Source organism: Phycodurus eques, chromosome 14, assembly GCF_024500275.1.
Source record: "Phycodurus eques isolate BA_2022a chromosome 14, UOR_Pequ_1.1, whole genome shotgun sequence".
Taxonomy (NCBI): Eukaryota; Metazoa; Chordata; class Actinopteri; order Syngnathiformes; family Syngnathidae; genus Phycodurus; species Phycodurus eques.
Genome location: NC_084538.1, coordinates 21290717 through 21310543, shown reverse-complemented (window position 1 = coordinate 21310543; position 19827 = coordinate 21290717). Strand labels below are relative to the sequence as shown.

At 45.5% G+C, this 19827-nt stretch overlaps 1 protein-coding gene across 3 annotated transcripts in view; it reads left to right on the top strand.

The window, feature by feature from the left end:
• Positions 1–19827, top strand: part of syt14a (synaptotagmin XIVa) — a 95909-nt gene that overhangs the window by 50938 nt on the left and 25144 nt on the right. For all 3 annotated transcript variants that reach the window (XM_061696385.1, XM_061696384.1, XM_061696386.1), the window contains one exon: positions 18094–18365. In XM_061696385.1, coding sequence (XP_061552369.1) covers positions 18094–18365 — 272 coding nt within the window. The remainder of the gene's footprint in view (positions 1–18093; positions 18366–19827) is intronic.

The window sequence follows — 19827 nt, the reverse complement described above, 5'->3', positions numbered from 1 at the left end:
GGAAACAACCCGAGGGACCCATACATACAAAGAAAGGAGAAAAAAAAACTCAGAAATTATGTTGTGTGTAAAAATGTGAAATGACACAGGGAAGAAATATTGGACACCTGAAGAAAGGGAAGTGCAAAAAGGCATGGAAAGCCAAGACAATACCTAAAATCTATCAATATACAAAAACCAATCCAGCCCCTTTTCTGTGTACACACACACACGCATGCGGTGGAACCTTGATAGAACGGACTAGTAGGGGCGGGGGTCGTCCGATATAGTCGATTGTCCGTTTCATTGAAGCACTTCTTGAGGCCATATGCATCCATATTACTGTTCAGTACAAAATTATTGTTTTTTTTCCATGATCTAATATGCCCAGTACAGTACAAAGTTATTGTAAATACATATAGAAAAACCTTGAAAATGTTTGAAAGTTTTACATTTTATCCAAACTTACCACGGCAGTGTGCTTGCTCATGGGGACATTTTTGACGTACAGTACTCATCATAGGCGAGTTGCTTTCTTGAGCCGCAAGGAATTAGTGTGTTTGCTAGTTCCAAATCTGTTGCTAAACACACACACACACACACACACTCTCTCTCTCTCTCTCTCTCTCTCTCTCTCTCTCTCTCTCTCTCTCTCTCTCTCTCTCTCTCTCTCTCTCTCTCTCTCTCTCTCGTGCTGCGCTGCGCTTTATGCACAATAGTCAATAGATATTACCGTCATGACATGGCTGCCACATCAATGCCCCACATTCAGCATGGTCGCCACGTAGACATGGGAGGCACATCTGTTGGAATTGGATCTAGTCATATTGTAGATCTGTGACCCGGAAATATGCCAATCCCATTCTCTGCCTGCATTGCGCCAAATCCCCAGTAAACAACAGTGGCGGACTGGAACTAATAGATTTTGTCAATGGCAGATTAAGTGACAAATGTAACACATTTTGGACACTTTGTTCAGTCCCGACAGTCCGTTTTATCCGATGTATAAACACTATATTGCCAAGAGTATACATAATCCTAAATGCCAAGAGTATAAATAATCAGAATCAGGTGTTCCGATAACTTCCATGGCCACAGGTGTATAAAATTAAGCACCTAGGCATGCAGACTGCTTTTACAAACATTTGTGAAAGGATGGGTCACTCTCAGGAGTCAGTAAATTCAATTATGGAACTGTGATAGGATGCCACCGGTGCAACAAGTCCAGTCGTGAAATTTCCTCACTCCTAAATATTCCATAGTCAACTATCAGCTGTATTATAAGAACGTAGAAGCGTTTGGTAATGACAGCAAATCAGCCACGAAGTGGTAGGCCATGTAAACTGATGGGGCAGGGTCAGCGGATGCTGAGGCACATATTGGGAAGAGGTCGCTAACTTTCTGCCGAGTCAATCACTACAGACCTCCAACCTTCATGTGGCCTTCAGATTTTCTAAAGAACAGTGCTTCAGAGCAGAGTTTCATGGACTGGGTTTCCATGGCTGAGCAGCTGCATCCAAACCATACATCACCAAGTGCAATGCAACGCGTCGGATGCAGTGGTGTAAAGCTCGCCGCCACTGGACTCTAGAGTAGTGAAGACGCGTTCTCTGGCGTGACAAATCACCCTTCTCCATCTGGCAATCTGATGGACAAGTCTGGGTTTGGCGGTTGCCAGGAAAACCGGTACTTGTCTGTCTGCATTGTACCGAGTGTAAAGTTTGGTGGAGGGGGGATTATGGTGTGGGGTTGTTTTTCAGGAGCTGGGTTTGCCCCCGTAATTCCAGTGAAAGGAACTCTTGAATGCTACAGCATACCACGAGATGGACACTTCCATGCTCCCAACTTTGTGCTCCCAACTTTGTGGGAGCAGTTTGGAGCTGGCCCCTTCCTCATCCAACATGACTGTGCACCAGTGCACAAAGCAAGGTCCATCAAGACATGAATGACAGAGTCTGATGTGGATGAACTTGACTGGCCTGCACAGAGTCCCGACCTCATTGCGAAAGAACACCTTTCGGATGGATTAAAGCGGAGACTGAGAGCCATGCCTTCTCGTCCAACATCAAAATGCGCTTCTGGAAGAATGGTAAAAAATTCCCGTAAACACACGCTTAAACCTTGTGAACAGCTTTCCCAGAAGAATTGAAGCTGTTATAGCTGCAAAGGGTGGACCGATGTCCTATTGAACCCTATGTATTAGTAATGGGATTTCACTTAAATTCATACAATAAGTGAGTCAAGGCAGGTGAGCAAATAATTTTGGGACTATAGTGTATGTATTAAACTAAAATTAAGGGAAAGAGTAGTGGAGGCTAGACTCAGGACAGAAGTGAGTATTTGCGAGCAACAATATGGTTTCATGCCTAGAAAGAGTACCACAGCTGCATTATTTGCCTTGAGGATGTTGATGGAAAAGTACAGTGAAGGTCAGAAGGAGCTACATTGTCTCTTTGTAGATCTAGAGAAAGCCTATGACAGAGTACCCAGAGAGGAACTGTGGTACTGCATGCGGAAGTCTGGCGTGGCAGAGATGTTAGTATAATGTCCAAGATGGCGCCTACCAGTGTGGTCGCCTCGGTAACGCGCTCTCTAGTATTGTCTTTGTTTTTGTATTTTTCGTCCGTCTTTGGAGACCTTACACGACTCACTTACACAAGGCGAGACCTGCTAACCATCAAGGAGGCTACTCCGGACTTTCTGTCACCAACTTTCGAATATCCGCTCAGTTTCTTTCCCCGAGTTACTCACCGGAGCGGCATCCGCGGTTTTCGGCACATGGAGACAGAAGCGGCGCCACAGAGGGAAGCGAGCCGACATTCAGGTGAAACTCCGCAAGAGAGGACACAGATTGGCGTTCCCGTCGATCCACCTCGCGAATGTACGCTCCCTACCCAACAAAATGGACGAGCTTTATCTTCTGTTAAATACCAGTAAAGACTTAGGACGTTCCGCGGCCATGTGCTTCACGGAGAGCTGGCTTTGCGACGCTGTACCCGATGGCGCCGTCATGCTTCCCGGCTTCAACATTCATCGAGCGGACCGCGACATGGAATCATCGGGGAAAACAAAGGGCGGCGGGATATGCCTCCATAGCAACGAAATCGTTCATACTGGCTGGAGTCTATATTACGCCTCAAGCTAACACGAACGCCGCTTTGCTAACACTCGCCGAACAAGTCAACGAAATAAAAAAAAAACACCCAGACTCACCCCTCATTATTCGCGGGGACTTTAACAAAGCTAAACTCAACCACGAACTCCCTAAATACAAGCAGCACATCGACTGTCCTACGAGGGAAAATAATACTTTAGACCACTGCTACACTACGGTAAAAAACGCATACCGTGCAAAACCTCGTGCAGCCCTGGGCTCGTCTGATCACTGCTTAATTCACTTAATACCGACGTACAGGCAAGAACTTAAATGTGCGAAGCCTACAGTGAAAACAGTCAAAAAGTGGACCAATGAAGCCAAGATGGAACTTCAAAGCTGTTTAGACTGCAAAGACTGGAGTGTCTTTGAAAATTCAGCTGGCAGCCTGGATGAATACACGGACACTGTCACATCCTATATCAGTTTCTGTACCAACAAAATCATTTTGCACATTCAACAACAACAAGCCGTGGTTCACTGCTAAACTTAAGCAGCTTTGCCAAGCTAAGGAGGACGCATATCAGAGCGGGGACAGGGCCCTGTACAATCGAGCTAGAAACCAGCTTACTAAAGCAATTAACATTGCAAAGAGGATCTATGCAGCAAAGTTGGAAAAACAGTTTAGCGCAAACGACTCTAAATCAGTCTGGCATGCATTCCAATCGCTGACTAATTACAAGCGACGATCCCCCCAAGCTGAGAACAATAGCACACTAACCAACGACTTGAATACCTTCTACTGCAGATTTGAAAAGGACAGTTTCACACCACACACCCACCCGGCCGCACCCGCGACCACAACCACACCTCTGACTTCTGCGTTAACCATCCATGAACAGGATGTGAGACGAATCTTCAAACAACAGAAGATTAACAAAGCGGCAGGCCCGGACCATGTGTCCCCATCCTGCCTCAAAGTCTGCGCGGACCAGCTTGCTCCAGTCTTCACTCAGATCTTCAACAGATCTTTGGAAATGTGCGAAGTTCCATCCTGTTTCAAACGCTCCACCATCATTCCAGTCCCCAAGAAACCTGCAATCTCTGGTCTGAATGACTACAGGCCTGTCGCTTTGACATCTGTGGTCATGAAGTCCTTTGAACGTCTCGTGCTGGACCACCTCAAGAGTGTCACAGGTCCCCTGCTGGACCCCCTGCAGTTTGCCTACCAAGCGAACAGGTCTGCGGATGATGCAGTCAACATGAGACTGCACTTCATCCTAGAACAGCTCGACAGTGCAGGGACCTACGCGAGGATCCTGTTCGTGGACTTCAGCTCAGCGTTCAACACCATCATCCCTGAACTCCTTTCAACCAAGCTTCTCCAGCTCAGCGTCTCACCTGCCATCTGCCAGTGGATTTACAGCTTTCTGACTGGCAGGACACAGCAGGTCAGGTTGGGGGAGGCCACCTCATCCACACGCAGGATCAGCACTGGGGCGCCCCAAGGTTGTGTCCTCTCTCCGCTGCTCTTCTCTCTCTACACGAACGACTGCACCTCAGCGAACCTGACTGTCAAACTCCTGATGTTTGCAGATGACACCACTGTCATCGGCCTCATCAAAGACGGTGGCGAGTCTGCATATCTGCATATCGAGTCTGCTGTGGTGCGGCCGACACATCCTGGAGCTGAACACGCTCAAGACTGTAGAGATGATTGTGGACTTCAGGAGGCATCCTTCGCCACAGCTGCCCCTCACGTTGTCCAGCTGCCTTGTGTCAACCGTCGAGACCTTCAAGTTCCTGGGAATTACAATCTCTCAGGACCTGAAGTGGGCGAACAACATCAACTCCGTCCTCAAAAAGGCCCAGCAGAGGATGTACTTCCTGCGGCTTCTGAGAAAGCACGGCCTTCCACCGGAGCTGCTGAGACAGTTCTACACAGCGGTCATCGAATCAGTCCTGTGTTCTTCCGTCACATTCTGGTTTGGTGCTGCTACAAAAAAGGACAAACTCCGACTGCAACGGACAATCAAAACTGCTGAAAGGATTGTCGGTACCCCCCTACCCACCATTGAGGACTTGCACGCTGCCAGAACTAAGACAAGGGCGTGCAAAATCCTCTCGGACCCTCCGCACCCCGGTCACCAGCTCTTCCACCTCCTTCCCTCAGGTAGGCGCTACCGATCAATGCAAACTAGAACTAGTAGACATTCCAACAGCTTCTTCCCTCTTGCAATCAACTTCTGAAACACCTAACCTATAATTCCTTTACAATAAGATGGCAATTTTTTGACTTGAGTTCGTTGTCATATTTCTGTGGGGCCAATTATGTATTACTCGTGCACTCACTGTAGTTGTCTCGCCATGCAGCACTATCTGCATATACTGGCCACTCATGCCAGATGAGCATCTGCTCCATTTGCACACTGATTGAGGAGTATCTGTAACATTTGCACAACCAACATTGTCCCAGATGATCGCACTACCCGTCACTTTAAACCGCATACACTCCTTGAAGTCTCAGCGCCCTTTGCACAATGGTCATTGCACCGGAGTATTGCAATATTAGTCATTCGAACTGCTCTAAGTGCTAGAGGACTCTGCATCTTTTTGCACAATTGTTTTTTGTCAATGTATTTATGTCTCCAAAGTGTTCTGTAAATTGACTGTCTGTTGTACTAGAGCGGCTCCAACTACCGGAGACAAATTCCTTGTGTGTTTTGGATATACTTGGCCAATAAAGATGATTCTGATTCTGATCATACAGGACATGTACGAGGGCAGCAGAACAGCTGTGAGGTGTGCTGTAGGTGTGACAGACGAATTTAAGGTGGAGGTGGGCCTGCATCAGGGATCAGCCCTGAGCCCCTTCCTTTTTGCGGTGGTGATGGATAGGCTGACAGATGAGGTTAGACTGGAATTCCCGTGGACCATGATGTTTGCAGATGACATTGTGATCTGCAGTGAAACAGGGAGCAGCTGGAGGAACAGTTAGAAAGATGGAGGCATGCACTGGAAAAAAGAGGAATGAAGATTAACCGAAGTAAGACAGAATATATGTGCATGAATGAGAGTGGTGGTGGGGGAAGAGTGAGGCTACAGGGAGAAGAGATATCAAGGGTGGAGGACTTTAAATACTTGGCGTCAACCGTCCAGAGCAATGGGGAGTGTGGTCAGGAAGTGAAGAAACGGGTCCAAGCAGGTTGGAACGGGTGGAGGAAGGTGTCAGGTGTCTTATGTGACAGAAGAGTCTCTGCTAGGATGAAGGGCAAAGTTTATAAAACAGTGGTGAGGCCAGCCATGATGTACGGATTAGAGACAATGGCACTGAAGAGACAACAAGAAGCAGAGCTGGAGGTGGCAGAAATTAAGATGTAGAGGTTCGCTCTCGGAGTGACCAGGTTGGATAAAATTAGAAATGAGCTCATCAGAGGGACAGCCGAGGTTCGATGTTATGGAGACAACGTTAGAGAGAGCAGACTTGGATGGTTTGGACACGTCCAGAGAAGAAATAGTGAGTATATTGGTAGAAGGAAGGATGATGAGGATGGAGCTGCCAGGCAAGAAAGCTAGAGGAAGACAAAGAGAAGGTTGATTGATGTCGTGAGGGAAGACATGATGGCAGTTGGTGTTCGAGAGGAGGATGCAGGAGATAGGCTTTCATGGAAAAGGATGACGCGCTGTGGCGACCCCTAACGGGACAAGCCGAAAGGAAAAGAAGAAGAAGAAGTGTATGTATTAAACGCTATCTAAATAGCGCTATCTTTGAATACAGTCATGTGGTAACAAAAAAAAAATGCTGTCTGGTTCTGGAATGGTAATTAAGTTTGAAATAATGTGGCTGTACAAATGTTTTTATGCTTTCGATGACACTGTTATGTCACGAGCCAAAAAAGATCTTTTCCTGCAATCTAAATCACTGCGTCATGTCTATCGTCCTGTTATATAAGAAAGTGGGTTTTTAGACTGAATGTCTAGGGCAATCTATTTAAAGCATTGTTAAAATATGCTGCTCAGTGATGAATTGTTTATGACATGCCTTAGTTGTATCAGTAATGGAGAATCCATCCATCCATCCATTTTCTGAGCCGCTTCTCCTCACTCGGGTCACGGGCGTGCTGGAGCCTATCTCAGCTGTCATCGGGCAGGAGGCGGGGTACACCCTGAACTGGTTGCCAGCCAATCGCAGGGCACATAGGAACAAACAACCATTCGCGCTCACAGTCATGCCTACGAGCAATTTAGAGTCTCCAATTCATGCATGTTTTTGGGATGTGGGAGGAAACCGGAGTGCCCGGAGAAAACCCACGCAGGCACGGGGAGAACATGCAAACTCCACACAGGCGGGGCCGGGGATTGAACCCGGGTCCTCAGAATTGTGAGGCTGACGCTCTAACCAGTCGTCCACCGTGCCACCGTAATGGAGAATCACAAATTACAAATCATACAGAGAAAACTGCAGTACACCTAAAAATGTGTTATTTATAAAATATGATGAAATAAGTATGATGATTTTCTTTTCCAACTAAATGAGATACATTATCAATACAGTAATGACATCTCAACATGCTTTCAGTGGTTTACCACATCCCTAATATATCAAAGATGCATGACAAAACCAATAGATTTATATCCACTCAGTAACTTCTATCTAGTTAGAGGAGCTGTGCATCATTTGATCTCCAATTTCCAATGTAATCAGCAGTGATTCCTTGTTTTGTCACCAGAGGAAATAATCACTGATTCTTTGCTAATGGACAAGTAGTTACTGAGTAGTGGTCCATTAAAAGGGACACAATGCTTCCCCAAAAAATCCGTTGGTTACTCATAATGTCTTGTACACATGGGGCCTGATTTATAAAGATTCCATACATTGGGCACTAAATTGCGTGTCGGGTCTATCGGATTGCCCACACTGTTGGTGGGCGTGTTGAGCATGATTTACTAAGATTGCTATCGTTTATTAAGATTAAAAAAAAAACAAATGCATGTTCACTCACCCGAAGGCCCTCTGCACTTCGAGCACTGTAGTCGAACGTGACTGTGGCTGCGCGAAAATACGACAGTTGGCGACTCTCTGCTGCACAGCAAGCTATTCAGCACTGCACATCTGACGACATGCAGCAATGGAAAAATTGTGACCCAGTATCGGGTTTTTGGACTCCACGTATGGGATATTATATTGTATTATTTTATATGGCGCAATACTCGAGGAATAAGTGGATGGCCACAAAGAAGTGGAAACAGGCGAGAACAAGGAGAGTGTTTGGCTATCTTGAGTAGACTTTACACCGATCTTATTGGCTTGATCGTATCGGCCGATAATTAGCATTTTATGCTGAACGGCTTTAATGTCATAATTCGACGATCTGATTAATGACGTCATTGATCGGCTCCACAAAAGACACTTACTCTGCGTCGCCGTCGTATACAGTATATTGGAATCCAAAAGCTTGTTTATTTTTAGCCTTCTCACATGTCTTTTGACGTCATTTACGATCACTGGGCTTTGTCAAATCAATCGCGACCGGATACACTCGTTACCACAACCACAACAACAACAATAGATCGTGCCGAACAAGAACAAGAACAAGAATTAGGTAGAGGTAACTCACAAGGTCTTCAGGAAGCAAAAGGATAGGCAAGGTGGCTAAACTACGAACTCGACAGAGCGTTGATAGTCTGGCGACGAGTTGGGGTCCCACAGAGTCTTAAGAGCAGTCAGGTGTAATTAGGATGACAAGGTGCAGCTGCTGGACTCCAACATGTCAACCCTGCAAAGCACTCATGACACACACACACACACACACACACACACACGGGCTGGACTCATGGTGCTGAAACAGCAGCCCTGACACTCTTCCACTCTGGAGTTGCCCACGGTGAGGCACGGAGCAGGTGCAGATATACTTATTGCCACCCGGCTCGGCGCCTGTATGTTGGGATTCACCCCGGTGGACGAGAGGGCAACCTCCCTCCGCCTTCGGGTGGGGGGACGGGTCCTGACTGTTGTTTGTGCCTATGCACCAAACTGCAGTTCAGAGTACGGACCCTTTTTGGAGTCCTTGGAGGGGGTGCTGGAGAGCGCTCCCGCTGGGGACTCGATCGTTCTGCTGGGGGACTTCAATGCTCACTTGGGCAATGACAGTGAGAACTGGAAGGGTGTGATTAGGAGGAACAGCCCCCCCGATCAGAATCTGAGTGGTGTTCTGTTATTGGACTTCTGTGACTTGCGGCCGCATGTCTTGGACACTCGGGTGAAGACAGGGGCGGAGCCGTAAACAGATCACCACCTGGTGGTGAGTTGGCTCTGATGGTGGGGGAAGATGCCGGTCCGACGTGGCAGGCCCAAACGTATTTTGAGGGTCTGCTGTGAAAGTCCGGCAGAATCCCCTGTCAGAAGGAGTTTCAACTCCCACCTCCGACAGAACTTTGCTCATGTTCCGGGGGAGGCGGGGGACATCGAGTCCGAGTGGACCATGTTCCGCGCCTCCATTGCTGAGGCGGCCGACCGGAGCTGTGGCCATAAGGTGGTCGCTGCCTGTCGTGGCGGCAATCTCAGAACCCGTTGGAGGCAGCTGATGGGTACCGGCTGGCCAAGCGGAATGCAGCTTTGGTGGTCGCTGAAGCAAAAACTCGGTTATGGAAGGAGTTCAGTAAGCCATGGAGATAGACTTCCGGACAGCTTTGAGAAAATTATGGTCCACCATCTGGCGTCTCAGGAGGGGGAAGCAGTGCACCATCAACACTGTGTATAGCGCGGATGGTGCGCTGCTGACCTCAACTCGGGACGTTGTGAGTCGGTGGGGAGAATACTTCGAAGACCTCCTCAATTCCACCAACACGCCTTCCCATGAGGAAGCAGAGTCTGGGTTCTCTGAGACGGGCTCTCCTATCTCTGGGGTTGAGGCCACCGAGGTGGTTAAAAAGCTCCTCTGTGGCAAGGCTGAATGAGTTCCTAAAGGCTCTGGATGTTGTGGGGCTGTCCTGGTTGACACGCCTCTGCAACATTGCATGGACATCGGGGACAGTGCCTCTTGATTGGCAGACTGGGGTGGCGGTCCCAAAAAGGGGGACCAGAGGGTGTGTTCCAACGACAGGGAGAGCACACTCCTCAGCCTCCCTGGTAGGTTCTATTCAGGGGTGCTGGAGAGGAGTGTCCATCGGGAAGTCGAATCTCAGATTCAGGAGGAACAGTGAGGTTTTCGTCCTGGCCGTGGAACAGTGGACCAGCTCTACACCCTCGGCAGGGTCCTCGAGGGTGCATGGGAGTTCGCCCAACCAGTCTTCATGTGTTTTGTGGTCTCCGCCTTTGTCACAAATTCTTATCAGAACATTTATGGGCAGAATTTCTAGGCGCAGCCGAGGCATAGAGAGGATCCGGTTTGGTGGCCTCAGTATTGCATCTGTGCTTTTTGCAAATGATGTGGTTCTGTTGGCTTCATCAAGCCATGATCTCCAGCTCTCACTGGAGCAGTTCGCAGCCGAGTATGAAGCGGCTGGAATGAGAATCAGCACCTCCAAATCTGAAACCATGGTCCTCAGTCGGAAAAGGGTGGCGTGCCCTCTCCAGGTCGGGGATGAGATCCTGCCTCAAGTGGAGGAGTTCAAGTATCCTGGGGTCTTGTTCACGAGTGAGGGAAGAATGGAACGGGAGATCGACAGGCGCATCGGTGCAGCGTGTGCAGTGATGTAGACTTTGTATCGGTCCGTTGTGCTAAAGCAGGAGCTAAGCCGGAAGGATGAAGCTTTCAATTTATCGGTCGATCTATGTTTCTGCCCTCACCTATGGTGACAAGCTGTGCGTCGTGACCGAAAGAACAAGATCCCGGATACAAGTGGCCAAAATCAGTTTCCTCCGCAGGGTGTCCAGGCTCTCCCTTAGAGATAGGGTGAGAAGCTTGGTCATCCGGGAGGATCTCAGAGTAAAGCCGCTGCTCCTCCGCATCGAGAGGAGCCAAATGAGGTGGCTGGGGCATCTGATTCGGTGAGGTGTTGCGGGCACGTCCCACCGGGAGTAGACCCCGGGGACGACCCAGGACACGCTGGAGTGACTACGTCTCTTGGCTGGCCTGTGAACGCCTCAGGATCCCCCTCGAAGAGCTGGATGAAGTGGCCGGGGAGAGGGAAGTCTGGGCGTCCCTGCTAAAGCTACTGCCCCCGCAACCCGACCTCGGATAAGGGGTAGAAAATGGATGGATGGATCTTCTGTACCACTTATCCTCACAACAGTCGCGGGCGTGCTGATCCCTATCCCAGCCATCTTCGGGCGAAAGGCGGGGTACACCCTAAACTGGTCGCCAGCCAATCGCAGGGCACCGATAAACCAACAATCACTGACATTCACATTCCCACCGTCGGGCAGTGTAGCGTTTTCAATTAACCTACCATGCATGTTTTTGGGATGTGGGAGGAAAATGGAGTACCCGGAGAAAACCCACGCAGGCACGGGCAGAACATTCAAACACCACACAGGGTTGGCCAGATTTGAAACCAGGTCCTCAGAACTGTGAGGCAGATGTGCTAACCAGTCACCCACCATGCCACCTATTATAAAACACAATATATATTTTTGTAAAAAACATATGTAAAGGTACGGCTTGGCAGTATCGTGGCAGCCGCTGACCAGCTAGGACTGTAAAATGTAAAATGTAGTCTTATATTCATCTAAATCACAAGAATAAAACATTGCTTCAACTAATACCACACAAACAATTACGTTTTCATATTTGACTCCATATTATATGAAGTTCAGAATCATCTTTATTTGCCAAGTATGTCCAAAAAACACAAAGTATGTCCAAAAAACACACAAGGAATTTGTCTCCGGTTGTTGGAGCTGCTCTAGTACGACAACAGACAGTCAGTTGACAGAGAACACATTTGACAGAGAACACATAAAGACATTGAGAAAAACAGTCACTGAGCAATAAAGGCTTGCTAGTTATCTGGTAATGCCGGTACGTATTTTTTTTGTTTTTTGACAATTGTGCAAAAAGTCCTCTAGCACTTAGAGCAGTTCGAAAGACTAATATTGTAATAGTCCGGTGCAATTACCATTGTGCAAAGGGCGCAGAGACTTCAAGCGAGTAGTGCGATAACAGATTGTGCAAATGTTGCAGATACTCCTCAATCAGTGTGCAAATGGAGCAGATGCTACTCAGGCATGAGTGGTCAGTATTGGTCAACAACAGATATGCAAATAGTGCAGCGTGGCGAGACTACTACAGTGAGTGCACAAGTAATGTATAATTGGGCCCACAGAAATGTGACAACAAACTCAAGTCAAAAAATAAAAAAAATGGCACCATGTTGCAATGGAATTGTAGGTTAGGTGTTTAAGAAGTTGATTGCAAGAGGGAAGAAGCTGTTGGAATGTCTGCTAGTTATAGTTTGCATTGATCGGACTCCATTAATTATGGAGCATAACGTAAACATTTACAGGACAGGATGGAAAAAGTAAGTGAACCGTTTGATTGAATAACTGGTTGACCCTCCTTTGGCAGCAATAACCTCAACCAAGCATTTCCTGTCATTGAAGATCAGACCATTCCACCGCACCACTTGTCAATAGTACTGGCTTGCGCATTTCCTCCCATCCTGCCCTGCCCTTTCTGTCTTCTCTTGTTCTCTTGGTTAGTTATTGCATGTCCTCATCGGGCACCCCCCCCATCTACAAATGACTGTTGTAATGTTACTTGTGTTCAAGTATCTAGACTCACACCTAGTTGCCTTGTCCATTCTATATCTCTGTCTGTCCCCTAAAACCCTTTTCTGTCCGGCTGCATTTTCAATTAACAATAATAAGCAAGGTGGCATGGTTCAGAGGACCGAGGTTCAATTCGCGGCCCCGCCTTGTGGAGTTTGCATGTTCTCCCCGTGCCTGCGTGGGTTTTCTCTGGTCACTCCGGGTTCCTCCCACATCCCAAAACATGCATTGTAGGTTAATTGAAGACTCTAAATTGGCCGTAGGTGTGAATGTGAGTGTGAATGGTTGTTTGTTTATATGTGCCCTCCGATTGGCTGGCAACCAGCTCAAAGTGTACCCCGCCTCCTGCCCGATGATAGCTGGGATAGGCTCCAGCACTCCCGCAACCGTTGTGAGGATAAGCCGCTCAGAGAATGGATGGATGGATGGAAAAAAATAAGCAGGAGTATTTCAAACTCCCCTGTTGCACAGCAAAAGAGTTCCAGCACAAAGGCATACAGAGCCAGCATTCTGCAAGGCCATGCAGCTGAACAGGATAGGTTTAAAAAAAGAAAAAAGAAGGAAGAAAAACATTTCAAAAATTAAAAAAGACCATTCCTCTTTACAAAACTGTTGCAGTTTGTGAGATTTCGGGGATATCTGATGTGAATTGATCTCTTGAGTTCATGCTACAGCTTCTTAATCGGTTTGAGGTCAGAACTTTTTTTGAATTTTAGAAATTCAAAAGGGTTCACTTACTTTTTGCTTCCGCTGTACATAATATACTGCAATAACTGTCCCGCAGTAATGTTCTTGACATAATTTTAGAAAAATGGAAATTCAGACAAATTGTTATGGAAGTGAATTTCTGTCAGTTGGCAGCTCTGCATCTGCAACCTTGCGACGCCACTCACAAATTTTGATTCGCAGCAAAACCAGCGGCCGACGGTCTGCACCTCATGAAAACTAGTGTCAGAACCCCGCACAATGTGCAACAGTTCTGTTGGTTTCAGGCGCATCACTGAAGGCCACGGGCCTAGCAAATTGTGCTCACTGTTCACAACTGTAAAAGTGATGTAGAGTGTGGTACTTAAGAGGGTTTTGCCCCTTATATAGCGCAAATGATTGTCATCTTGGAATATTTGAGAGAGCACGGCAAGCGCAGAATTAACTCAACTCAACTTGGAATGGTTTTATAGTGCACTTTAAAAATAAACAGCTGCAACTACAAACCCAATTTCAATGTAGTTGGGACGTTGTGTTCAACAAATAAAAACAGAACACAATGATTTTCAAAACATGTTTGACCTATATTTAATTGAATACACTACAAAGGCAAGATATTTAATGTTCAAACTGATAAACCTTATTGTTTTTAGCAAATAATCATTAACTTAGAATTTTATGGCTTCAACACTTTCCAAAAAAGCTGGGACAGGGTCATGTTTACCACTGTGTTACATCACCTTTTCTTTTAACAACTTTCAATAAATGTTTGGGAACTGAGAACACTAATGGTTGAAGCTTTGTCGGGGCAATTCTTTCCCATTCTTGCTTGATGTACAGCTTCAGCTGTTCAACAGTCCGGGGTCTCCGTTGCCGTATTTTACGCTTCATAATGTGCCACACATTTTCAATGGGAGACAGGTCTGGACTGCAGGCAGGCCAGTCTAGTACCCGCACTCTTTTACTTGGAAGCCACGCTGTTGTAACACGTGCAGAATGTGGTTTGGCATTGTCTTCCTGAAATAAGCAGGGGCATCCATGAAAAAGACGTAAAAAAAATAAAATAAAATAAAATAAAATAAAAAAATAAATAAATAAAAAAAAGACATAAAGGTGAATTTGAACAAAGCTGCTGTAAAAGGCTGCCGACTCACAATGCCTCTTTGATCAACTAAATCCATCCATCCATTTTCTTTACCGCTTAACCTCAGTAGGGTCGCTGGCTGCTGGAGCCTATTCCTGCTACCTTCGGGCGGGAGGCGAGGCACACCCTGAACCGGTCGCCAGTCAATTGATCAAAATAATAAAAAATGAAAAAAAAAGAACTTTGAATGGAATTGTAAGTGTTAGTGGAAGAGAAACAAACATATTACTGAGTTACAGAATATAAATCTATCGCTCCAGTAATTTTGGTTAAGCCAGCAACCACATAAAAGCCATGTTTGATTGAACCCAGTGCGTGGCAGTTGGATGGATGTGCCCATCCTGCATTACATTGGGTTTAAAAGTTGGGACAGCATGCCTGACAAACTGCTGACCCAGATGCAACAAATGACTGGCTCCAAGTCAGCCCTTAGATCATTCAGAAGCTCCATAATTGCATTGCTTAATAGACAATATGTCACGATAATTTTTTAATTTCAGAAATGTATGTAAAATCTATACACAAGTGGAAAAGAAAAACCCTAGCTTTTAAAAATGTTATTCAAACCATCCTGTCATCAACCCTTAGTTATGCTAGATATCCCAACATAAACCTGACGTCTGCTACCTGTTTTCTGGGTTTGGTCACATGACATTTGCAACGCAAGGACGAGCAGTTGTTATTTTAATTTAGGTCAACAGCAGAGGGCGATATTGGCAAACATGGCAGCGCTCTGAGATGGATGAAAGTGTATGAATTAATCTGTTAAATTCTTATTCTAAAAATGCAATATTCAGCAGAACACCGTTACTTTAAGAGTAAACATCTTGTAACGATATGTGACTGGTCGTACCACATAACAGACACAGAGCGTTAAAGGAGTAACTCAAAAAGTCTTTATTCAATGATGTACAAATAAACGCTAGTGACGAGAAGGTATGGAATAGTTCTGCAAAGTGCAAGATAAGAAACTGGTAAACATTAAGTGCTACTAAAAAGTAGGGAACATTTCATTCCACTTAGCACAAAAATAAAAAAAATAATACATGTAAAGGGCAAACAACAAAGTGCAAACCAAAAGAGACTAAATAAGAAAGACTTGAGCAAGCAGGAAAAGCAGGAAAATGCCACAACTTACAGAAAAAAGGCACACAACAAAAAAAAATGAGGAGCAGTGTTAAATACGGGAGTGAGACAGGACGCAGCACAGCAAATGGTGAAGACAAAGGAATTATTTGGCATCCTCCTGGTGTAGTGGTGGTGCAGAGCCTCAGTCTCGAAGCTGATTACCAATAACGCCCATGTGCGGCGAAATGCTCATCATTCATTGCGCTGCTGAGGGGAAACAAAGAAAAACATAAGGAGGGGCCAACTGAAAAAACAAACAAAAGAGTGGATCCTGACACACCTACAACAATTGTGGAAATACATAAAATTGTCTCTCTCTCTCTCTCTCTCTCTCTCTCTCTCTCTATATATATATATATATATATATATATATATACATCCATTTTCTGAGCCGCTTCTCCTCACTAGGGTCGCGGGCGTGCTGGAGCCAATCCCAGCTATCATCGGGCGAGAGGCGTGGTACACCCTGAACCGGTTGCCAGCCAATCGCAGGGCACATATAAACAAACAACCATTCGCACTCACATTCACACCTACGGGCAATTTAGTGTCTTGTGGGCACATTGGTTAAACGGTGTAAGAATTATAACAGTCTATGTATATCTTCCACTTTTATGCTAGGGACTTTTTATGGGGGCTGGCTAGCTGCATGCTAGCTACATTACACATAGCAGCTGGAATCTGATTGGAAGCTGGGCAGCCAAGACACGCTATGAAATGAAAGTCAAAAAACTGTTGGAAATGAATTAATACAAATTATTATATGTGTGATTACATATTTTATTCTCGTACAATAAATATTAGCAATGATGTTCAGGCCAACAGAGAAGGCCTTGGAGTACTTTACAAAAGATTTGCACTTTACAAAAAAAGAGTCATAAGGATGGTTCATCATGCTGGGTACTCTGCTCATACAAATTCTTTGTTTTTAAAATTGGGTTGAACTTTATCACACTTTTTCGCTTTTGCTTGTTTGAGACAAAAAAAAATCAATCAATAAATCAATCAATCAATCAAAAAAGCCCATGTGAACAGGGAATTCTCTGTGAAGGAAGGAGGGCTTACAAGAGAAGTGGATTTGTAACCATCCCAATTATCAGGGTGCAGGAAAAAGTGATGCCTTTACACAGCAGCTTCCATCAAATCAAACGCCCCCGGCTCAGCAGGGCGGGGGGCGGCAAAATGGGTTTGCTTCTTTTATCAAGACCTCCATGACACTTAGTTAAAACTCCTTTGCCTTTATCGTGCTGTGCCACTTTGAGGTGAAGTCTCACTGCATCTGACATGAGACAGAAAGTTCCAGGAATTTTGGAGAGCGCTAGAAACAGTAGGTTGGAGAGGATTGTGACAAAACAAGGCTTGCTTTTTCTAAAAGTTAGGAAACAGAAGAGAGCCTATTTTTCATCCTGAGCTATGTTTTAATTTCTGTTTTTTTCCTGCAAATGTCCCTATGTGAGTATTAGTCTCAGCTGTTCAAGTGCAAGTCCAAATTGGACAATGAAAGTAGATTTGAGAATTTAGCTGACAGAACTGCTCAAGATTTCTCATGTGTGTGACACAAACTCTCAGTGTATCATTTGTCATTGCCTTCTTTTCATTTGAATTATTCGAAGTGTGAGATGCGTGAAATCTGTGGCAGGTATATACTGTAAGTACTGTAGTCACTGAATTCCATTAATTGAATATTCGGGATCTATTCATCAATTATTTATGTTCTGTACTCCACTGACAAGTTAAATCACAATAAAGAGGCTTTGTATTGTTGAGGAACTGCATGAACTAGCCGTCCATTTTGTATCCCACTTCTCTTCATTTGGGTCACTGTGAATTGGAGCCTATAACACCTTACTTTGGGCGAGTGGCAGGAGACAATGTAGACTGGTCACCACTCAATCTATACACATGGTATATAATCAGACAACCATTTAGAGTTTTCAATTAACCAAAGAAGCATGTTTTTGGTATGTGTGAGTAAAACCCACACAAGCATATGGGGAAAATCTAAACTCCATAGAGATTTTCCAAAAGAGATTAAATCACCTGTGTGTGAGGCAGTTCTAAACACTTCTCCATTGTGCTACCACAATTAAATTACTCTGTATTAAATATAACCTTCATTTCTCCCCAAAAAACAACACCACCTGGTGGGGGCACTTCACTATATACCCTCATCACCACATTGCAAACATTACCGAAGCACGCTAACAGCCAACAGCTCTTTACAGCAGTGCAATTTATCCATAGCCCATATCATGGCTCCTGTATACACGTAGTCCATTGTCAACACAGCTAATCTTTGTCTGTGTCTTGTCTTCTGCCATTCTATAACAGCCAACTGCATTCAGAGGATGAGGCGGACACCCCCCCTTGATGAACTCCAACCTCCGCCATATCAGGATGAAAATGGATCTCCACGGATGTCTTGTACACTGTCAGACCTGGGTGACGCCAAATGTGATCTATCACAGACCAGTGGTAGCCCCCACCTTTCCTTTCGCAAATGCACCAGTGAGGGAAGTGATGGCCATGAGACAGAGAGTTATTTAAACAAGGGCTATGAGGAGGATGTGCCCAGTGACAGTACTGCTGTTCTCAGCCCAGAGGTAAATAATGTGCTTCCCCAGAGACATATACAAGAAGATCGAATGAGGTGATGCAGTAATTAATGATGTAAACACTCTGGTGTTGAACAACTTCTTTTGCAGTCGACGGCAAGGTGATGATAGCCAAGGCGACGTCAACTAATCGATGTCATTGATATATTTTCTTTGTCTCAACTCACTGTGTGTGCCAATGTAAAGAAAAAAAGAAAATCACTGTGCCAATTCCAAACACACTGCTGCTGTCCAGACACATTCATCCAAACACATTCAGGCACTCACTCATCCAATCACATTTAGATACCTTCAAGGTACAGTCGGATTTTGGACAACTCGAACACCAATGTATATAACACAACCATGGGGTCACTACTTGCTATAATATATAAGAATTGTATCTACATAGTTTAAAAATAGTTTAAACTACTCGTCACTTTAAACCGCATACACTCCTTGAAGTCTCAGCGCCCTTTGCACAATGGTCATTGCACCGGACTATTGCAATATTAGTCATTCGAACTGCTCTAAGTGCTAGAAGACTCTGCATCTTTTTGCACAATTGTTTTTTGTCAATGTCTTTATGTCCCCAAAGTGTTCTGTAAATTGACTGTCTGTTGTACTAGAGCGGCTCCAACTACCGGAGACAAATTCCTTGTGTGTTTTGGACATACTTGGCAAATAAAGATGATTCTGATTCTGATTCTGAAATGTGGCACAGTGAAAGACTGGTTAGCACATCTGCCTCACAGTTCTGAGGACTGGGGTTCAAATCCAGCCTCTCCTGTGGAGGTTGCATGTTCTCCCCGTGCCTGAGTGAATTTTCTCCGAGTACTTCGGTTTCCTCCAACATCCCAAAAACATACATGGTAGTTTGATTGAAGACTCTAAATTGCACGTAGGTGTGGATGTGCGTGGAAATGGTTGTTTGTTTCTATGTGCCCTGCAATTGGCTGGCGACCAGTTCAGGGTGTACCCCGCCTCTTGCCCAAAGATAGCTGGGATAGGCTTCAGCAGGCCCGCGACCCGAATGAAGATAAGCAGTTCGGAAAATGGATGGATGGATAGTTTAAAACATAAAGGATGAAGGAATGGTTTTCGATAATGTATTCATGAAAACTTTCACTTGTGCTATGTGGACTGTTGCAAGAGTTTTGTAAGTTGTTACTGTCTTTGAGACCCTGAAGCTATCTGTGTGTAGCGGGGGGGTGATACCACCACTGCAAGGGTGTGTCTCCGCTGGAGCGGGGAGGCAGACAGAGGAGAGAAACGCCAGTTGGCTGTTTTTCTTTGACACGCTAACCATTAATTTTAACAACAGTAGTAGTGATTTTAATGTAGCCCTATGTGGGCCACGAGCCAGAGCAAACTGTAGGCCAGTCCCAAGCCCGGATAAATGCAGAGGGTTGCATCAGGAAGGGCATCCGGCTTAAAACCTTGCCAAACAAATATGAGCGTTCATCCAAAG